Genomic DNA, 20,481 nt, shown 5'->3' on the forward strand with positions numbered 1-20,481 from the left:
TCTGCATCCACAGGCACCCAAAAAGAGAACTGTGAGGACCAGGACCACCCAAACCAGACACCGGACAGCATCACTGCACCCAAGCCACCTAGCCGGAGCTGAAGTGGGCCAATGGTGCCAGCGTGGTTTCATGGCCCTCCAGAGACAAAGCTCACCCGAGCTTGCCTTCTGTGGACTTCCGGACAACATCCTCAGCCTGATTCTGCAGATCCCCCTTCAAAGCAACCACCTCTGATGACGGAGACCCGACAGTCCACTGCATTTCTGCAGCCGGACACCCCGGACCGAGGAGGAGAGGTCTACTGGTGTCCCTACGTCCCCCAGGCTCATGAGAGCCGAGCCTACTTGTTGGTTTGGACGGGCTGGTCCCCCAGTCCACGCCTGCAGCCTGTTTGTGTGGGGCCCCCTCCACCGCAACCACCCCAGTGACGGTAAAATCTACGGTTCAAAGCACCTCTGCATCCGGACGCCCTGGGCGAGGAGAACAGGACCACTGGACTCCCTATGTCCCCAAGCATTGCAAGACTTGAACCCGCTTGATGGTTTGCCTGGACTGGACTCTCAGTCCACCCCTGCAGCAACTTTGAGACCGGACCATACCTCATAGACTTGCACCTGATGCTGTACTGCACCACTGCACCCTGCTGCCCCAGTGCAGCCTGAGGTGACCTGATGGTGTGGCCTTAGACCTTGCTCCATACTTACCATAAGTCCAGGAAATTGGTCCGGTAAGTCGCTGTACTATACCTGTATTCAGTGCTAGTTCTTCCTCCATAGGATAACATTACCGCATCTGAAAAATGCACTCGCTGTCAACTTTTGCAAACTCTAAAAATTCTTAACTCGAAAATTACTCATCTGATTCCAGTGATCTTCGAATCAAGGTTTATTTAAAAGTATGTGTATTTTGTAAACATTGGTTTTGGATTTCTTTATTGAGTGTGTCTCTCACTTATTGTATGAGTGTGTGCCTTAAATGCTTACCACTACCCTCTAATATGCCTAACTGCTTGACACTACCACAGAAGTGAGCTTTTTGGATGCCATTTGTGCCTCAGTGATACCTCTGGGGTTTGCTTGAACTCTTTGCATTGTACCGTTTATTTGTCCACTATATAAAGAGCCAGCTTCTTACACAACATCATTAGTTAACTTTGTACGACTATATTCATCTTAAAAAATCATTAATACACACAAATTATTTACCATCCAAAATGGCACATAAAAAAAAAAAATTCAACGTCCAACAAAGTTTAACCTGCTGCCAGCGGTATTGACAAAATATCACCCGGAAAGAAGCACCTTTAGTTACTGAGGAAAAAGTAGATGCCTGCTAGAGAGAATTCAAAGGAGTAAGGTATGATAAGCTACATATTCAAGAAAGATTTAGCTGAAATGGGTTCTTGTCGTTGGAGACCAGATAATGGTTGTAGAAAAGGTTGTAGTGAAACATGCATATATGTTAAGCCATATATACGCTGGCATTGAAGACTTTAAAAAGCAAACACATTCCTCCAGGGGAGATATTGTGGTTTATGGAACTTGGCAGGACAGAAAAACATCTGCTTGAGAAGAGTGCCACAAGGCTTTGAGGGGAAACACATTACATCCTAACTCTGAGATCATCACTTGTACCAAGAACTCTACAGATAAGGCGAAGAGAGGCCAAGGTAGTCATTCTAAACAAAAAAGGTAAATAGTGCTGGGAGCATCTGATTTGACTGCTGTTTATATTGGACCCTAATGTCCAGGTCATTTCAGCAAAGGAGGAACTTGTGGGTTATTTATCCCAGATGATCTTGAGTAATATGCAAGGATGCCAGCAAAACAAAAAAGGGCATTTGGGGGCTGCAGTCTTGAGAATATGTTCCAATGGGCAGGCTGGTAGTGGACAGCACCTTCATATTTGTATTTGTAGCTTGAAGCCTGGGCTTTGCCCTTTGCAGTTGCCGAGCAGGTGAGGCACTTTTTAAACTACAGTAAGCCACAATACGATTCTATTTTTTTTTTTTTTATTGTGGGCTCATTCTTGAATGATAGAGGGGGCAGTCAGATTTACTTGTCTTTTGGGGGATAGACTTAGGCACACTTGATCTTATTACGTTGCACATAGAGGGTCATGTGGACTCAGTTGGTCGTCTACCTTTACCGTTATACTTTTGGTTCCTTTATGAGACTTAGTGCATGAAAGCAGCATGCCACTAATCATGAAATTCTTATTAAACGCCAAGCTTCCAAACAGACATAGATCTGGGTAAAATTTAAACAGCGCTGGCATACTATGTGTATCTTCCAGCATTTCATCTTATGATTTTTACATTATCCTCCTCAAAATTGCACCATAATTTGGGTTTGCTTGGTTAAAACAATGTAAACGGACAGAAAACAAGTGGCTCTTGTACACAGCACCTTTGTTTTTTTTTGCTTTATTTTTTAGCGTGAAGTGCATCCTCATGTTAATTTTAGACACTAGGATGCATTCCATGCTAAAAAAAAAGCTACATCTAGATCTTGCCTAATTTTACTCTATTTTCTCATAATTACACAAAAGGAAATAACATACATTTTGCAACCCCTACATAGCAGCTGGTTAATATTAAATTACATGGAAGGAAATTGGGTGTGAATGGTTGTGGGGAGATCACTTTGCGTTGCTTTTAGTGTGTAGGGTCTGAGTGACAGGAAAGGTGGAGAAATGTAGTTGATGCTTCTAGAACAGTGGTTCCCAACCTTTTGATTTATATGGACCCGCATTTTAACATTAATAGAACCCAGGGACCCCCCACTGAATCATAATTGGAATTATGGGACCACCGCCTGAGTCATTACTGGAAGCTGGGGACCTAATTTGTCAATAATTAATATTTTTTAATTTTCTAAGCAGTTGCGGACCCCCTGAGAAGGCTTTGTGGACCCCCGAGGTTCCCCGGACCACAGGTTGGGAACCACTGTTCAAGAATGCTAATCAGGGTCAGAATCAGAAAAAGATAATTTCAGGGCAAAAGGCCCTTAATGCCAAATACATGAATGTGATTTGTACAGGTGTAAAGTGACATTATAGTTAGGCATGGTAATGCAATCTTAGCCGTTAAAAAAATCGCAGATTTTCCCTGAAAAAGCAAGAGTATAAGTGACAGTATAGCTAGATGTTGAAATGAGAGGAGTACTAATTTTTTAAAACCGAAGAGCTACTGAAATTCGCCATTTATATTTTAGTGAACTACAGCTTTCGACCTCTGGTTATGACCTCACATGTTACATTTCTCATGACCTGTTAAATAACAACATTGAGGAAATCACTGATGAAATCTTACTTACATCTTTGATGACCGCATTCAGCCATTGTGGCAACGTCCTAAGGAATGTGAACCTGAAGTCATTCACCAACCTACACCTGTGCGCACTCTTCTATCACCAATCAAATAATAATGGACATAACTTGACCACATGCTGGTCACAGCATATCTGTCAAGACACCCACATTTGGTGGATGTTACCCTCTTTTTACTGACATTCACCCACCCCACAAACGAAATCCCTCCATAGACTTTGAATGGGTTGGTGCCTTCAAAAATGAGCTTGTACTCTGTTCACCTTAACAGAATCACCCTCTTAAAGACTTCACATAACCCACAATTTTAAGTCAAGAGGTTGATAGATATGCATTTACCACTGACAAGACGTCTTCTTAGATTGGTACAATACACTACACCCACTCCTGAGAAACGGACAATGATATGCAACCTTAGAGCCATGTTTACAACCCCAATGTGTTAAAATAGCTTTTAGTTGGTCACCCCTACGTTTTGCACCATTCAGGAGTCTTTAATGCCTCAAAATCTTCGCAAAATGTTTGCAGATAAATATTTACACCTTATAAACCTACTTAATACTAAGGATTCTCCTATAGCACTGCGTTAGAAATATTTAAGATGGGCATGTGCTCCGATATCCTCAGATGGTTAATCTGCTGTCAATAGAAGCTTTGGTTTCTCTCACGGATCTTTTGCAACAGGCTTTGCTTGAAGCCACAACCTGCTTTGAAATATGCCTCTGCAACCCACGTCAGGTGTGCTCCTCCTTTAGCTTCTTTAACATGGAGTACTAATTGCACTCCAGCCTTTACTGGTTTGTAAACGGTGCACCATATAACTTTCAACATGAACAAACACACTTGACTCCACAGTTTATGCTATTTCTGTTCTGTGTACCAACACGAGTACACACAGTAAGTCTTGGTAAGTGAGTATAGCCCTTCACTAACTACTTTCTTTTCTTAAAATGATGCAGTGTTATGCATGATGTAACTTGAGATTTCATCAGTGATGCCATTTAAGATGTCATCTGTGACGTCAGTTATGTAATTTATTGTTTTATGAGTGAGGTAACGTGAGATCAGAAGAAACACATGACGGAAGTGCAAGTTATAGTTCATTATACTTTAAATGGCAATTATTTTGCTAAGTTTTACTCATCTCATTTCAACACCTTCCTATAACATTACTTTAACCCTTGTTTTTTTTTCTGAGAAAGTTCTTGGGCTTTTAACATAAGCTAAGATCTTATTACCATACCTACCTATAATGTCTCTTTAACCCTTGATGCTTTTTTTCCTGTTCATATCTGTGGTTATTTTAATCTTATTTAAAGTTGATCATATGCCTAATCGTTTTGGTTAATCTGTGCCCAACCCTGCTGCACAAGTGTTTCAGCATTTGGTCTGACGCCCAACCCACTGCAGGCGGCCAATCTCCAGTGCGCATTCCTACTGCCTGCACAATGACAGTTGGCTGCAGGGTCTGTTCTGTGACAAGATTCATCTAATTTTTTTAAATGTTTTTTTTGGTACTGCGGTGCCCTCTTATGTGGACTTTTTTTCTCTTGACTCCTTCCTGCCCACTTCAGCACCTTTTTAAACTTCTGATAGAGGCTTCCAGCTGCAGATTTCTCACTTTTTGAATATTCCCCTGATGTCCGACTATAAACTTTTTTGTACTACGTCTGTTTGCCAAAAGGTGGCACCCTGCAGTTCAGCACTGATGCTGTTGCGCTCCGGAAGTGACTTGCAGCGCATATATCAGCGCCTCTCCCGTCTGCTGATGTCAGTGTCTTTCCATGGATCCGGAGCTTACTAGTCTCTCTCAGAGACACTTTAACTTGGTTATTCTTAAACTCCTAACAGTGTGTAAGAGATTTCATCCCCTAAAACAACAGGTTTCAAGCCCTGTCGGGATTGTTTCAAACAGATGTCTGTTACAGATCCTCACCAGGTATGCCTGTGGTGTCCTGCAGGTCCAGCCATGAGTCCAAGACCAGCAGCAACTGCGTTGATGAACCTGAAGACCATAAGGGAACATGATGCAAAACCTTGTTGCCAAGCATAAGAAAACCCAACAGAGACGCTCCAGAAGCATGTCTTTGTTGTGTCCTAAGTCTTCAGGCAAGCTTAAATAAACACAAAAAAAATTGAAGGGGAGTTTTTATCCTTCGCACCACTCTCACTCCCTTGAGCAAGCATTTAGGTGGTGCCATTTGTCTTGCTAATTCTCTTGATAATGTTTATTCCACCCTTCCAATTCTCATGGAAGCAGCCGGAGTCGAGAATTTTGTGAAAAATACCATAAAAAAGTTTTGCCTCCCAATCAATGTTCTGTTTTATTATTATTGCTGTAAGGTTGTCTGGGCCAGCTGCTTTAGTTAGCTTAAGAGCCACAGTTATTTATTTTATCTTTTGCCGGGAGATATATGATCTAAGAGCCCAACCTACCTCGACTTTGTTTTCTTGTTCTACCCCAACATCATTTCCTCTGTATAGGTTGCACAGATGCTCATTCCAATCATCTTCACCAACTAAACACCACATGTTTCTGGTGTTTTTTTCCTCCCACGCCAGATGCCAGAACCTCCTAATATTGTGCGTTCCTATGACCTCTAACATAGCTTCCCAATTTCTATTTATATACTCTCATTTTGTCTTCCTCAAAAACATTTTTATAGACTTACTTGGCTAGGCGGAGCTTCTGTTCTATTTCCTTTGTGCGTCTTTTTCTATTTTCCCTTTACAGTTTCCACACCTTCAAGTTCTGAATTCTACACTCTTGATTGTATCAGGTGTTTTTGTTGACCTTCTGACTTGCCCCTTAACTTTATTCTCCTGTGTTGTTTTTAATTTTACTTTCAAACAATCTACTACTTGTTCAATTACCCTGTCATATCCCATTAATACATCATTAGGATCTTCCATCACCTTAAGATCCATATAATTTACCATTAGCTCATTAAGCACTTTTAGGCTGTCTTCTGTAATCGGGTAGTTATCTGGCGCGGGTACTCCACCTTCAGTGTGACCACTCTTTCTCATTCTCTTAGGGAATTATTCCCTGTCCTGAGCCTTAACTGTAGCGGCCAGTGATCACTACCCTCTAGATGCACAACTTCAAAACCCACCACTTCCCCAAAATGCCACACATTTATAAAAGCATAATCAATAGGACAGGCCTGGTTACCTATTCAAAAGGTCTGCTTCGCTGGGCGGTCTGTATTCATGCGTCCTTTAATACAGCACAGGCCTAAAGAGCCTAAAATTAAGGCCATATCCCGAGCCGTACTCTCTATCCTGGGGAAGATACTTTGCGATATACGTGCCGCGGTAAGCAACTCTTCATACAATTGATCACTACATGCAGGATCTAATTTATGATTATAATCTCCCAAGATTAGTACCAACTGCTCTGCTTTACCTATGCATGTTGCTTCCAGGTCTTCCTCAAGTAGGCCCAACTGGGTTTCGTAATCTACTACATCTCCTGCTGAATGTACACATTGATTATAATGAGCTGTCTTGACCCTCCAATATCATTATAAAGGTCTACCTGACCACCGAGTAGCCAGCGACTTTTAGTTTTTATCTCTGTAAGTCTGTTGGCTATTCTAGTTAAGATCAAACTAATTAGACCACCCTAAGGACAACCTGGGCCTAACCGAGCGGCGTCCTTAAATAGCCTCAGAAAGCTATCTACAGGTTTGTGTTCTACGCACAGCTAGGTTTCCTGGAAACACACTATATAATACTTTTCCAACCTCTCTTTAAATAAGTCTTGTTTTTAATGTTTTTTATAGCGTCCTACGTTCCAGGAAAAACCCAGATGGCTATGCAAAGAAGCCAATTCCTAGTCCAACTCGCCCAACTCCCCTCTGCTATAATTATCAAGGGTGTTTATAAGGGGCTCAAAGCGATTCCTCAACATAGGGCCTTTAGGATCGGCAACTGTAGTTACACTTAATTTGCCCTTATTTCTGTCTACACACGTTCTTGGGTTCTTGGCAACTACTAGAGTGTGCTGCACTTGATCTGGGAGGAGCCCTGCATGGCAGTTGAGGGCCTTACCGCTTCTTCCTCCATTCCCAAGTTCCCTTATTTGGACCCATCTTATTCCCTCCTTCTCCAATTCCTTTTCAGCCCTCAATACCATTTGTCTAACACATCCTGAATATAAAAGATCCCTTGTCACCTCACTCCCTTCTGATTTTATGGTAAATCCTATTTGCTTTATATCCTCTGACCTAATCTCACATAGACTAGGGCACTTTCCCATAACTTCCAATAGGCGCGAATGATTCAAAGGCTTAAGCTTCCTCCACCGCTTCCTCCTAATCTCCCTTCCCCAGGGTTCTAATATATACCCACATAATCTCACTTCTATGGGCGCCTTCCATCTTTCTCATAATTCTGGGGCCCTTTGGTGGTAATAAGGGGCTACCCTTCTCCTGTTATTCTAAACTTTCTTCACTTCTTTTTTTCCCCACTTATTACCTTCCTTTTAGTGTTATTTACTTTCTTATTTTCCTTGCTTTTCTTCAGTACAGTCCTTTGGGAATGACGCTTCACTTTCACTAACTGGATATCTTCTGTATTGACTACTCTGGATTCCCTTTGAGATGAACACCCTGTTTTAGGGATAACCACTTCTTTCCTCTGGCATAAGGCTGTTCTTGAATTTCTCTGCCGAACTATCCTCCCCCCTCTTTTCATGGGCCTTTTCCGATTAATAGTTCTCTGTTTGCTTCTTAAAATATCAAGGCAGGGTATATAGCCCGTACCTCCCCAACCTCGACTCCTTTTTATCGCCAGCATTGGTTGTTTAGAGAGGTATTCTGACGGGAGCTCCGTTGTCTTAACTGTATCTCTTAATTTTCCTTCACTACTTCCTACTGTTGTACCTGTCTCCTGATCCCTTTTCTCTGGCTCTTGCCGCACTAATATCGGCACACAACTGTTAATTTGTTTCAACTCTTCTGTTATTCCCTTGTTACTGATTTTTATGTGCCATACCTAAATCGTTATTCACTGTCAGTACTTCTAAAATGGCTTGTAAAGTTTTATGCATCAAGAACATTACTTCTAATAAGGATACTTCACGACCTGCAGTGGTCTCTAAGGCAAGAGCGGACTGCCTATCCGTGGGGGAGGAAGAATCTTTTTTACTTAGGTCTCTGTCTCCCCCTCCTAGCCCCTCCTTCTCTGCTGTGGTATAAAACAGAAGTCTTTTCTCCAACCTAGAGCTCTCCCTTACCCGGGGGTGGGGGAAGAGAAGGCTTTGAGGATAACCTAGGCTCCGGTAGGAGCATTCCTCCATATTCTTGTCTATCCCGCCCCCTAGTAATAAATCCTCATTCTGTAGGGACTCCGAAATAAGTGTCACTTGTTATAAACCGTTCAACTTCACTCTGATAAGTTACTGGGGGCTTTTTCCTTTTTGCTCCCTGAGATACAGTAGGAGTCTTTTTAAAATATTTTCCCACAAATTCTTTAATTGATGCATCCAGTGGTGTTAAAGCAACCCCTTCCCTGCTGTCCTTCGGGCGTTCTCCTGCTGAGTTGGCGGAAGCATATTTCCTCCTTCCAGACTGTCACGTTATCTCCCAAAGAACAACACTCCTTCGGGATCCCCTTTGTTTTAGAGGTACCTTTTAGACCCTTTTTTGGACCACAGGTCCCACGTGTCCGCACTTTGTTTAAGGGCATGCTTAATTTTTACTCCCCTGGAAAAAGGTAGACTCTGTACTATTTTTTTGGAAACTTTTCCTTTGGCTCCCACTTTCTAAAGCCACTACTGCCGCCATACACACTGTGTATCATAACCTCCGGCAGGTTTCAGTCTCTAGTACCCTGTCCAACCAGGTTCGACGCTGATTAACAATACGACATTTCCGGCTCTTACTCCTTTTTTCTTAAGGTTGTGGCACAAGCACACAGGGGCTTGCAGTATGCAGCAATACACAACACACAGGTGGCGGGCACAAGCACGGTAGCAGCAAGTCAGGGTATGCTTTCTCTACTTCAAGAGCGCCAGCCACTCAAGTATATTACAGATACATTAATTCAACTGAAATCAGATAGATGCCACTTACTCTAAATAGGCACTTAGGCAGTTACTCCCCTGGAGTCTTCCTTTTCACCTCCTCCTCGAGGTACTTTCAAGGTACAGATAGCCCTTCAACCATGGGCTCGTGATGTGGGGGGGGTGGGAGCGGTCCCCTCCTCTCTCAACCAGTGCGTCAGACACTGCGCGGTAGCCTAACTGGTCACCGCTCCGCAACTCCCTCTCAACCTCCACGAGGACAGGAGGTAAGCCGCTATGATGCGCCTTATCGTGCCTTTTGGTCTCACCTTGGTCTCCCCTCTCTCGTGCCTCTGCACCCTTTGCACTCCTCTCGCAACTCACGCTGGGGTCTCAACAATGCCCTCCACAATCAAGCGTAATCCAGCGCAGGTCTGGGCGCCCGGCTGCGGCAACCTCGCACCAATGCCTCTCACTGCTGCACACAGCGCGAGCTGAGCAAACTTTGGCCCGGGGGAAGTCTCTACCCCTCTCCACAAAGGCCCTCGGTGCCGCCTGGCCTGCCACAGCCCTCCTCATGCCCCAAGGAACCGGGGGAAACGCTGGGGGCAAAATGTGGCCATGGAGTGCGGCTGGTGAAATGCGGTCTGAAAACACGGTCCGAAAAGACCAGGAGAGGAGAGGACGCTAGATGACTGCCTACCAACCTGGAGTTGGGCAGATTGGGGTGGAGTTGGGTACATTAGGGAACTTTGGAGTGGGGAAGTTTGGAGTGCAATAGATTGGGGTGTAGTGGGTTACATAGGACTGGAGTGGGGTAGATATGAGTGCCATATGGTTGATTAGAGTAGAGTGGGGTAAATTGGGTAGAGTGGATTTGAATGGGGTGGATTGGCGTGGTGTGAAGTAGATTTGGGTAGATTGGAGTGGAGTGTGGCAGAGTGTAGCTGGCTAGATTGGTGTGGAGGGGGGAGACTGGAGTGGAGTGGAGTGGGGTAGATTAGGGTGAGGTAAATTGGGTTAGAGTGGGGAGTGGGTTAGAGTGGGGAGTGGGTTAGAGTGGGGAGTGGGATAGAGTGGAATAGGGTAGGTTGGGGTGTGAGTACAGGGTAGATGGGAGTGAGGTGGATTGGGGTGGAGTGGGTTGGATTAGAATGGGGTTGATTTGAGAGGAGTGTGATAGATTGGAGTGGGGTAGATTGGAATGAAATGGAGTGTGGCAGAGTGGAGTGTGGCAGAGTTAAAAAGATTGCAGTGGAGTTTGGAGTGGTGTGTGGTAAATTGGCGTGGGCTGGATTGGTGTGAATGGATTGAGATACATTGGAGTGAGGTGAATTGAGTAGATTACAGTGTGGTAGATTGGAGTGTGTGGCAAGGTTAGCTACATTATGCCGCATGGTTCTCTCTAGGTATTATTTCAATCCTTTTGAGATTAAAACAACCTTTTGTGAAATATACACATTTTGAAAATTGTGTGGCAAATGTAATTAATCCAGAAATTATGCAAAAAAATGCTTCAGCTGTCATCTCAATTGACCCTCACTATTTCCCATGTTTTGTTGACAAATTATTCAAGGGATAAACACCTATTCATTCTAAATCCAATCAGTTCTCATTGTTAGCTACACTTTAAATTAATCATTTTTTTTAAGCTAACTACACCAAAATAAGCATATAATATAAAACATAAATAACAGATGCCATGCATAAAATGATCCACTATTGCTAAAAATGAAAACAGTAGCACATGCACCTGGTGGTTGAGACACCTGTTTTAGAAAACCAATAAACCAGCATATATCTCCTAATCCCCATAATTCACAAAAGTAAGTCTGGCCTGTTGCTTACTTTTTGAGGATTAGTGAAGACAAAAAGGGAAAGTAAACCTCACATTTCTCTGTAGTGAAGCATCTGAGACAGCACCATGAACTGTGTATGTGTATCATTGTTCCACTTAGAGGTAAGAGCTGCCTTTGGAAGAATCCCTAGTCTGTATGTGACAAACAAATGTTTTGCTAATTGTAGTTGTACTTCTTCAGTGATGATTGAGTAAATTGACCCAAAGTATATCGATCCAATTGATTTTCCTGCAGCAAGGTTGAATGTGCTTTCTAAAGATTATGCTCTGAATTGGGTGAGGTTTTCCCAATTGTTACATACTAAGTAACACGATTGCTCACATTAATAAACTTCTCTGAAGGAGATGGTCATTCATTTCCTGTCCCTGAACGTATCGTTTGCAGTAACTTCTATGGTGTCAAGAAGGTAAAGGAGTCTTTTACCACCAAGTGAAAAACAAAACTTAGTAATTATGTTAGAAGAAGCTTTATGGATATGGTTATTTTAGTGACTCCTTCATATGTCAGAGGGAATCCTGGCTTTCACATCACCGGCCTTCACTGATGCCAGTGGAGCTTTCAACTCGTAGGCAGCAGCCTCATCACTGGAAGTGACGTAGCAAGTCCATAAGGGTACGACTGGATCTTTTATGTCATTTTCTATTCTTACGTGGATTACAGATGCAGTGATTCATTTTTATTTATTTTTTTATTATTATTTTTTTTTTTAATGAATGGTTGTTTTAGAAGAGGTCTCCTGCAAATGTTTCTGGGTTCAAACTGTGTGGGACTTGTCAAATCATTTATGGAATTGACTTTTATGCTACCTAATGTGTTGTGGAGCATTTTATGTAGAACCCTGTGACCTCTTCCACTAATAAGCAGCTTTTGGCTCTGAAACAGACGTGGACTAAATGCTTTATACCCCCAACGTTCTCACTGAGATCTTCGTGCCAGTTGCACAATTGATGGAGCTCCTGTTAGCTTAAAAAAGGCCTTTCTGGACCCAGCGGTGATTATAAGTAAGAAGCTGTATTCATCTCAGTGTTCTCTTAAGCTGTGATAAAACATTGTCCAGCACCAAAGGAACCCAAACTGAGTGTTCAACCAGTCTCATAGAGTCTAGTGCCACAGGTCTCTTCCACTCAGACTAAGTTGAAGCCCCTTCTAAAAATTACTGGGCTCTGCAGAAAGCTTTGTGCTTCTGGCGTTCTGGGCCTAGGAGTATATTTTACAGGGAGTGCAGAATTATTAGGCAAGTTGTATTTTTGAGGATTAATTTTATTATTGAACAACAACCATGTTCTCAATGAACCCAAAAAACTCATTAATATCAAAGCCGAATATTTTTGGAAGTAGTTTTTAGTTTGTTTTTAGTTTTAGCTATGTTAGGGGGATATCTGTGTGTGCAGGTGACTATTACTGTGCATAATTATTAGGCAACTTAACAAAAAAAAATATATACCCATTTCAATTATTAATTATTACCAGTGAAACCAATATAACATCTCAACATTCACAAATATACATTTCTGACATTCAAAAACAAAACAAAAACAAATCAGTGACCAATATAGCCACCTCTTTTTGCAAGGACACTCAAAAGCCTGCCATCCATGGATTCTGTCAGTGTTTTGATCTGTTCACCATCAACATTGCGTGCAGCAGCAACCACAGCCTCCCAGACACTGTTCAGAGAGGTGTACTGTTTTCCCACCTTGTAAATCTCACATTTGATGATGGACCACAGGTTCTCAATGGGGTTCAGATCAGGTGAACAAGGAGGCCATGTCATTAGATTTCCTTCTTTTATACCCTTTCTTGCCAGCCACGCTGTGGAGTACTTGGACGCGTGTGATGGAGCATTGTCCTGCATGAAAATCATGTTTTTCTTGAAGGATGCAGACTTCTTCCTGTACCACTGCTTGAAGAAGGTGTCTTCCAGGAACTGGCAGTAGGACTGGGAGTTGAGCTTGACTCCATCCTCAACCCGAAAAGGCCCCACAAGCTCATCTTTGATGATACCAGCCCAAACCAGTACTCCACCTCCACCTTGCTGGCGTCTGAGTCGGACTGGAGCTCTCTGCCCTTTACCAATCCAGCCACGGGCCCATCAAGACTCACTCTCATTTCATCAGTCCATAAAACCTTAGAAAAATCAGTCTTGAGATATTTCTTGGCCCAGTCTTGATGTTTCAGCTTGTGTGTCTTGTTCAGTGGTGGTCGTCTTTCAGCCTTTCTTACCTTGGCCATGTCTCTGAGTATTGCACACCTTGTGCTTTTGGGCACTCCAGTGATGTTGCAGCTCTGAAATATGGCCAAACTGGTGGCAAGTGGCATTGTGGCAGCTGCACGCTTGACTTTTCTCAGTTCATGGGCAGTTATTTTGCGCCTTGGTTTTTCCACACGCTTCTTGCGACCCTGTTGACTATTTTGAATGAAACGCTTGATTGTTCGATGATCACGCTTCAGAAGCTTTGCAATTTTAAGAGTGCTGCATCCCTCTGCAAGATATCTCACTATTTTTGACTTTTCTGAGCCTGTCAAGTCCTTCTTTTGACCCATTTTGCCAAAGGAAAGGAAGTTGCCTAATAATTATGCACACCTGATATAGGGTGTTGATGTCATTAGACCACACCCCTTCTCATTACAGAGATGCACATCACCTAATATGCTTAATTGGTAGTAGGCTTACGAGCCTATACAGCTTGGAGTAAGACAACATGCATAAAGAGGATGATGTGGTCAAAATACTCATTTGCCTAATAATTCTGCACTCCCTGTATACTATCTGGATATTCCTATAATTTTTAGGAAATAGTTACACCACACTTGCCTGAGCTTAAGGGAGAAATGTTCTTATTTGCTTAAGGATGGGATAGATGCAGCCAAACAGTTTCTCCTTTCCAATTTGGATATAGTTGACACATTTGTGAAGTCAGTGCGCTTAGAATTAATCATCAAACATCATTCAGGCTATGGGCATCTACATTCTCAGTTGCTTGCCAAGCCTTTCTACTGGATATGACATTTGGAGAAAAACGTATGTTTGGGGGAAAGTTGATATATTTTTCAAGTATTTTAAGCAAAGCAGTGTCATGGCCTCTATCTGGGATGGGCCTCTGCTGCGAGGCAATTTCAGCAGATATTCCCCAAATTCAGGTGCTACACTTCAATCGCTAGACCATGACTCCTTGCATAAAGCACCAACTGTGTCCCAATTCATCTAGATCAAAGAAGAGGTACTGACATGGCCAGGGAACAGAATCAACAGAAGTTTTAACCTTCCAGCCCCATGACCGACAGCAAAGTCTTTGAAAGCTTCAATCCCTATCTTCATAATACACCAAGTGGGGCAAAGAGGGAGTTAGTGGGATGTTTGCAAAGGTATTGAGATTCCGACTGGAGTCAAAGGTGATATCAGCCCTTCGTAGCCTTCCAGCTATAGAATTTGGTTTCTCTCTCTTTTTTTTTTTTTTTTTTTTGCAGAAATCATCTCCCAACCTTCCTCCCACTTCATTCTCACCCGGTTCCACATGTTTGTCTTTCTCAGCAAGTGTCTTTCTTTGATTGCAAAAGGAGGGCATTAAAAGTTATTTCCACCTAAAGGAACACAGGAGTTTATTCAAAGTATTTCCTGATTTCCAGGAAGGGTGGATGTATCTGCCTGATATTATATCTATGATTTTTAATTTATATTTTCGCTAGAAGAATTTTGTGGCCCTGGCCCGTATTCTACAGGTGCTGGAACCCCAGAACTGGTTGTTCTCACGAGACCTCCAAGATGCATAGTTTCACATATCTGTGCGAAGATAACACAGAAAGAATATTTAGCCAGTAATGGGATGACAAAGTCATGGCATTGGTTGCATTGCATTTCCCTAGGCAAGGGGGCTTGACCTTTGCGCTACAGGGATGATTGACTTATCAAGGCCATTTTGCCAGAAGCAGTTTTATATCCACTACAGAACTTAACATTTGTTGTACACTCAATGCTTTTAGGTAGTGGGTATAATAAATTTAACTGATTCAGGATACAATGGAAGGGAATGTTATCCTGACCATATCTAGAAAGAATACAAAGCATTTTTCAGTTGCTCTCATTTTTCTCACGTAGCACACTTCAGCTTCTGAATGTTCTCAATACTGTGAATGACTTGGTTTGAGTAGTGCCTCAGACCCAATAGAATCACTTAAGGAACACCTACAAGCCATCCTTATTCTCCCTGCCTAGGTTTGTAAAGTTCTTAATTTGTGCTCAGACTGTCAACCTTTTATGAAGGGGGATTCAGACCTGATGTGCCACACACTATGGTTGTGACGGATGTGTTTCTTATGGCGTGAATGTATTCACTTGTTCCATCTTTCTGTGAATGTTTGCTGTAATCAGATAGAATGCAGTCACATTTGCCATTCTTAATGTGAACAAGAGTGATTTCCAGACAACTTTGTTATTTGGTGAAGAAGTCATTGGGGCCACTTGTAATTTCACATTTAATCTGCCAGTCATGGAGAGTCCTAAAAGGGGACTCTCCATGTCGGTGATCATTGGCGACCCATGAATGGAATGTGTGGGTAGGAAAGCCCTGTGGTGTGCAGCAAATGATCTGTTGGGTACTTCTATGGACAGGTATTGTGAGTGGTTCTGATCTTTCCAGTTTCTGCACAGCCCTTGCCAAAAGGATGCAGTCTGCCTCAGCTGAAATTTCGTTTGTCAGCATTCCTTTCCTTCTTTTCTCATCTGCCAAGAGTTGGCCAGAAGAAAGGCTTTAAATTGAGGCCATCATCATCGATTTAGATTGGACGAAGAATCCAGAGACTTGTATTCAGACAATCTGAGCATGTGTCAACCCCTGGTGATTCCATTGATGAAGGCTATTCTGTTCCAATAAGGAGGGAGAGGTAATGCATCCAAAAATTCTGACTACGTACTTGGAGAGTAAAAGGAAGCCCTTGAGTGAACTTGCAATTTCTTGTGTCCTCTTGACTAAGTTTCATCTTTCATGTTCCCACTGCCACCAGATTTTATAAGGAACTATAGAGTACAACTCTGTTTCATGCCTCATATTTTAGATGTTATAGTGGGCTCCCTTTGGGCCCCATTCATTCTTTTTAATTGAGATTGTTATTAAAAACGTATTTTCTAGTGGTTAAAACTTCAGCAAACATATGTAAATGATACACTGTCTGCCAAGCATACCTTTAGTCTGTTTCTTGCAAACAAAATTGTATTGAATAAAGTCCACTTGTGGATTTCTTTCAAGCTCCCAATTGAAACTATGTGAACATGTTTTGTAGGCATTAGTGCCTCCATTTCAGTGCCAGATCTGAGGTGCTGATAGATAAAGCGGTCCTTGAACAGTTGTTGGTTTCAAACTTGAGAACCACATCCTGCACAGTAGCTTCTTATAGTGTCTAACACAAAGGAATCTGCTGAAGGACTTATTGCCAAAAGTGTTTTTCTGATGGATAATTGACCTTACTGCAGACTTCTCATCCTTCCCCCTCCACCCCTCTTCTTAAGAAGTTTTGGTTCTATGTGAGGTGGGGGCAGGAATGGTTATGGGTGAGGGCAGGAGGCAGAAGACTGGGGCAACTTCTTTATGATGATTCAACCTCTCTTCCAATTATATCTCTGGTGATGAAGCCACTCTTGCCGTGCCTGGCATTGAAGGGTATCAGCCGAAGCATTTTGGATCGATTCTGATGTGGAGATTTCTAAGGCCAAGAATTTGAGTGAAGATAAAGTTTCCATCAGAAAGATCATTCTGTAATGTGTAACATTTAGTTTTTATGTTTACCAGCCTGTGTACATTAGAGCCCGAAGTGATGGTATCAATCAGAATCACTTAAATACCTTGTAATCTATATTTGAGTCCTAAGATCCATACACTGAGTTGCACGTACAGCTGAAACCATTTACTGAAGTGTAAACCTGCTGTTCTTGCATGTCTGCATTCCGGACCACTTGGGCACAAATTCCTTTTTTTGGCAGGTTAACATTTTAGCAGATGTTCAGTATAGAGCACTCTGCCAAAAACTATTTATTATTTTCTTATGAAAATGTAGTAGCTTTTACCTTGTCTCACAACATGACAGACTAGAATAATTTGATCTCTACTCTGTCTTCCAGAGTTAGAAAAAGAAGTAGAAGAACTAAAGTCAAAATCGCCCACGGGAGGAGACAAAGATGTGATTCAGGTGAGAAGGCATTTGTTTATCAATTAGTGAGGATTTCTCCAGCAATAAATAGCATGTTACCTTCAAGCCATTTAGATTAGTTTATATGTTCAATAAAGTCTCCAGTACAGACATGCTTTTTCTTATTCCAAGTTTGTATTTAGATGTGTGGTTTTACTTCTGTTTACAAAATTAAAGATGCAACTGGTAATACGTATCCTTTTTATGTTGCCAACTTTCATTTTTGATCCCTCATTCAGGCTTATAACAGTTGGTTCATTTTTAACACCGGCCTCTGTCAGTTCCCAAATTGAGTAAACGTCTGACATACATCGGATACATATTAAGCCACCACATTTCTGTGGACACCTACTGAATCATTATTAGATGCTGGAAATCACTACCTATATTACAAACCACACAGGGTAACCCAATGAAGAACCTGAAGGATCTGGGTAAATCATTTCACCAAACAACATTGATCCATCAGGCAACAATTACCTAGACCGATTGAAGCGGGGGCTGTGACCGATTGTAGGCGATGAATGCACCAAGCCGAAAAGGGACCGGATTGGAAGAAATAATACTGGGGGTAAAGGATACATTGAATTACCCGGTTAGAAAATATTATTAAAAGAAGAAGATGACAATACGGATTCTCATGCATTGTGGACCTGAGGAAATTTGGAGTTATACTCGCAAAGATTTTGATTTAGAGGTTGAGTGAATTTTAGATGTTCCCTTCCTATTAGTCCTGAGGTAGACCCGTTTTGGAGCTCGGAATTAGCCCAAGAGATAGAGGGGGTCGAAACGTCGATGATAACGTTATAGCCTGGATTTGGTTTTTTGGAATGGAGCGAAGGACAAAAATGTGAATTTGAACCCGGACATAAACAAGTGTTGACTCAATGAGAAGAATGGTTAACCAACAGGCTGTTTTAAAATTAAATTTGTCAATGGATATGTGGGGGATTTACTGTTGCCTTTTGTGTTTCTAATCACGAGCACTTGATTTCTTGCACTTTTTCTGTCCTTCTTTTCTTTCATGTTGATATGATAGGGGTCTTTATGAATATTGAGTAAGATTATAGTAGGAATTGTGTATATTAAATAAAGGATGGATTCTTAATGTTTTTTATATCTATGCTGCATGATATTAATATATATATTTTTTTGTAAATTATTTTTTCTGTAAATCTTTTTTGGCTAATTATTTTTTGGATTAGACGAGATGGAAATCACTACCTAAGCAGCTTCTACAATTTGAACCTCAAAACAAAACACAACGATACAGAAACAAGTATACATCAAACAATACTTACATAATGAAATGTTTTATTTATTACACAAGCAAAAGAAATGTAGTGTTATAGTTCAGCTGAGGATACTTGAACGTACGGTTTCATGCACTGTGTGTGGCCCTTTCTCATGAGGTCTGTTTACTATGTCGACCAGAAAAGACTGGAATTGTGGCATATTTTAAGTTTTGTGCCATCACTACATAAAGAAGATTGTTCGCAAGAGATTTATTGAAAATAGTGTTTCTGGTTTGCTGCACACCCCTTTCTTTCAATTATCTCTGCTGATGATTCATGCTACAGATACCGGGTTTGTAGAGTTGAAAGTCAGGAAACACCCTTATTTATATATCTGTCAAATGTTCACTGTTCGTTACCTATGGCACACATATCACCCTTCAACCTGCATTTTCTGTTCAGAAGTTGCTGGACAGTCTATAGCTATATTTAAAATGATACACTACTAGGGGACAGAGTAATTAAGATATTACCCATATTATGTTATCTTTGAGACAAGGTCCTCTTCTCGACTAAGGATTTCTAGAATCTCTTGCCTTCCCCTCCTATCCACCTTGACACCACAATGACTGGTTCTTTTCTCCAGTTATTTCTGATTTCTGTAGAGTACTAGGCTTTTCTTATGAATCAGAGTATCTTATGTATTAGTAATTGCATCACAAAGTACTACTTTAGTGCTATTTTATGCTGTCCTACCATAATACTCCCTATGCCTTTGACTCTCCTTTCATTGTTACAAATTAAGGCTAGCTAGCTTCAGTTTTGATTGTTAAACTTTATCTCAGCATGCTTGAAAGTTTGCTTATGAAGTTCCAGAGTACATGGTCAAAAGTACCTCTTCCAGTACTGAGCACATTTTGAAAGTAGTTTTCTTGCTAATGGGGCATTGGCCTTATTACACACATAACACATTTAATAATAGGAATTAATAAAAGTTGAAATTGATAAAATTTTTATTTCATTAAAACTTAGAAATTATCCCTGTTGCAGCTGGTTGTGAACTGTAGTGTAGTAAGAGGGTAAAGCAGATGATTCAAAGATGGTAGAACATTGTCATAAAACGTTCTGAAGTATCTTCAAATGAAATGCTCCAGATCTGTTTAGCCACCCAAAAAGTTCAAATAGAACACCCTATCCCCTTGATTACGTCTACTAATTATGCTAGTAGTGACTGTATTATTCAACTAGATAGCTTGGATGCAGTAGGTAACAGGATCACTGATAGGGTGATATTTGTAACATTCTTAAACTACATCCAGATGATATCACCATAAGGGAGTTGCCACAAAACAAACACAAGATCTAGACACAATCAGCAAACTCTCATGCAAGCCCTGTAATGATGGTAGTTCTCAAATCTCACAAAAAACTCATCCTAGCCCAATACAAGTTCCTTCATTTAGTACATCAGGGTCATGTAGTATGAACAAATAAACATGGACACAGGGAAGTGCATCATTATATATAGAGTCAATACAACTTCTATGTACAGTGATCTTATTTCAATGCATATGGTAGATGTACCAAAATTAGTTACACACATTTGGGCTGAGACAAAGGCACCATTGATTAGCAAAGCCATACACTACATAATGACGGAAAAGCATGCTACTGAGAAATCTGTAGTGACATCAGGTGAACTAATAGATAAAATTCAGAGGTACAAAGCTGTCACTACAAATGATTAATAAATAACTTTGATTGCTTGTTCAGCATTGATAACACACCTATGCCCCCAGCTCTTTGGGAATTCAGCAGAATCCTTCCCTCCAGGGTACCAATCGTCAGTCAGTCAAAAACAGGTCC

The 20,481-nt window shown here is 41.5% G+C and overlaps 1 protein-coding gene across 2 annotated transcripts in view; it reads left to right on the plus strand.

Annotated features, from left to right (window-relative positions):
* Positions 1-20,481, plus strand: part of GCC2 (GRIP and coiled-coil domain containing 2) — a 418,679-nt gene that overhangs the window by 61,545 nt on the left and 336,653 nt on the right. For both annotated transcript variants that reach the window (XM_069204470.1, XM_069204471.1), the window contains exon 4: positions 17,313-17,380. In XM_069204470.1, the coding sequence (XP_069060571.1) occupies positions 17,313-17,380 (68 nt within the window). The remainder of the gene's footprint in view (positions 1-17,312; positions 17,381-20,481) is intronic.

Source organism: Pleurodeles waltl, chromosome 8 (genome assembly GCF_031143425.1).
Source record: "Pleurodeles waltl isolate 20211129_DDA chromosome 8, aPleWal1.hap1.20221129, whole genome shotgun sequence".
NCBI lineage: Eukaryota > Metazoa > Chordata > Amphibia > Caudata > Salamandridae > Pleurodeles > Pleurodeles waltl.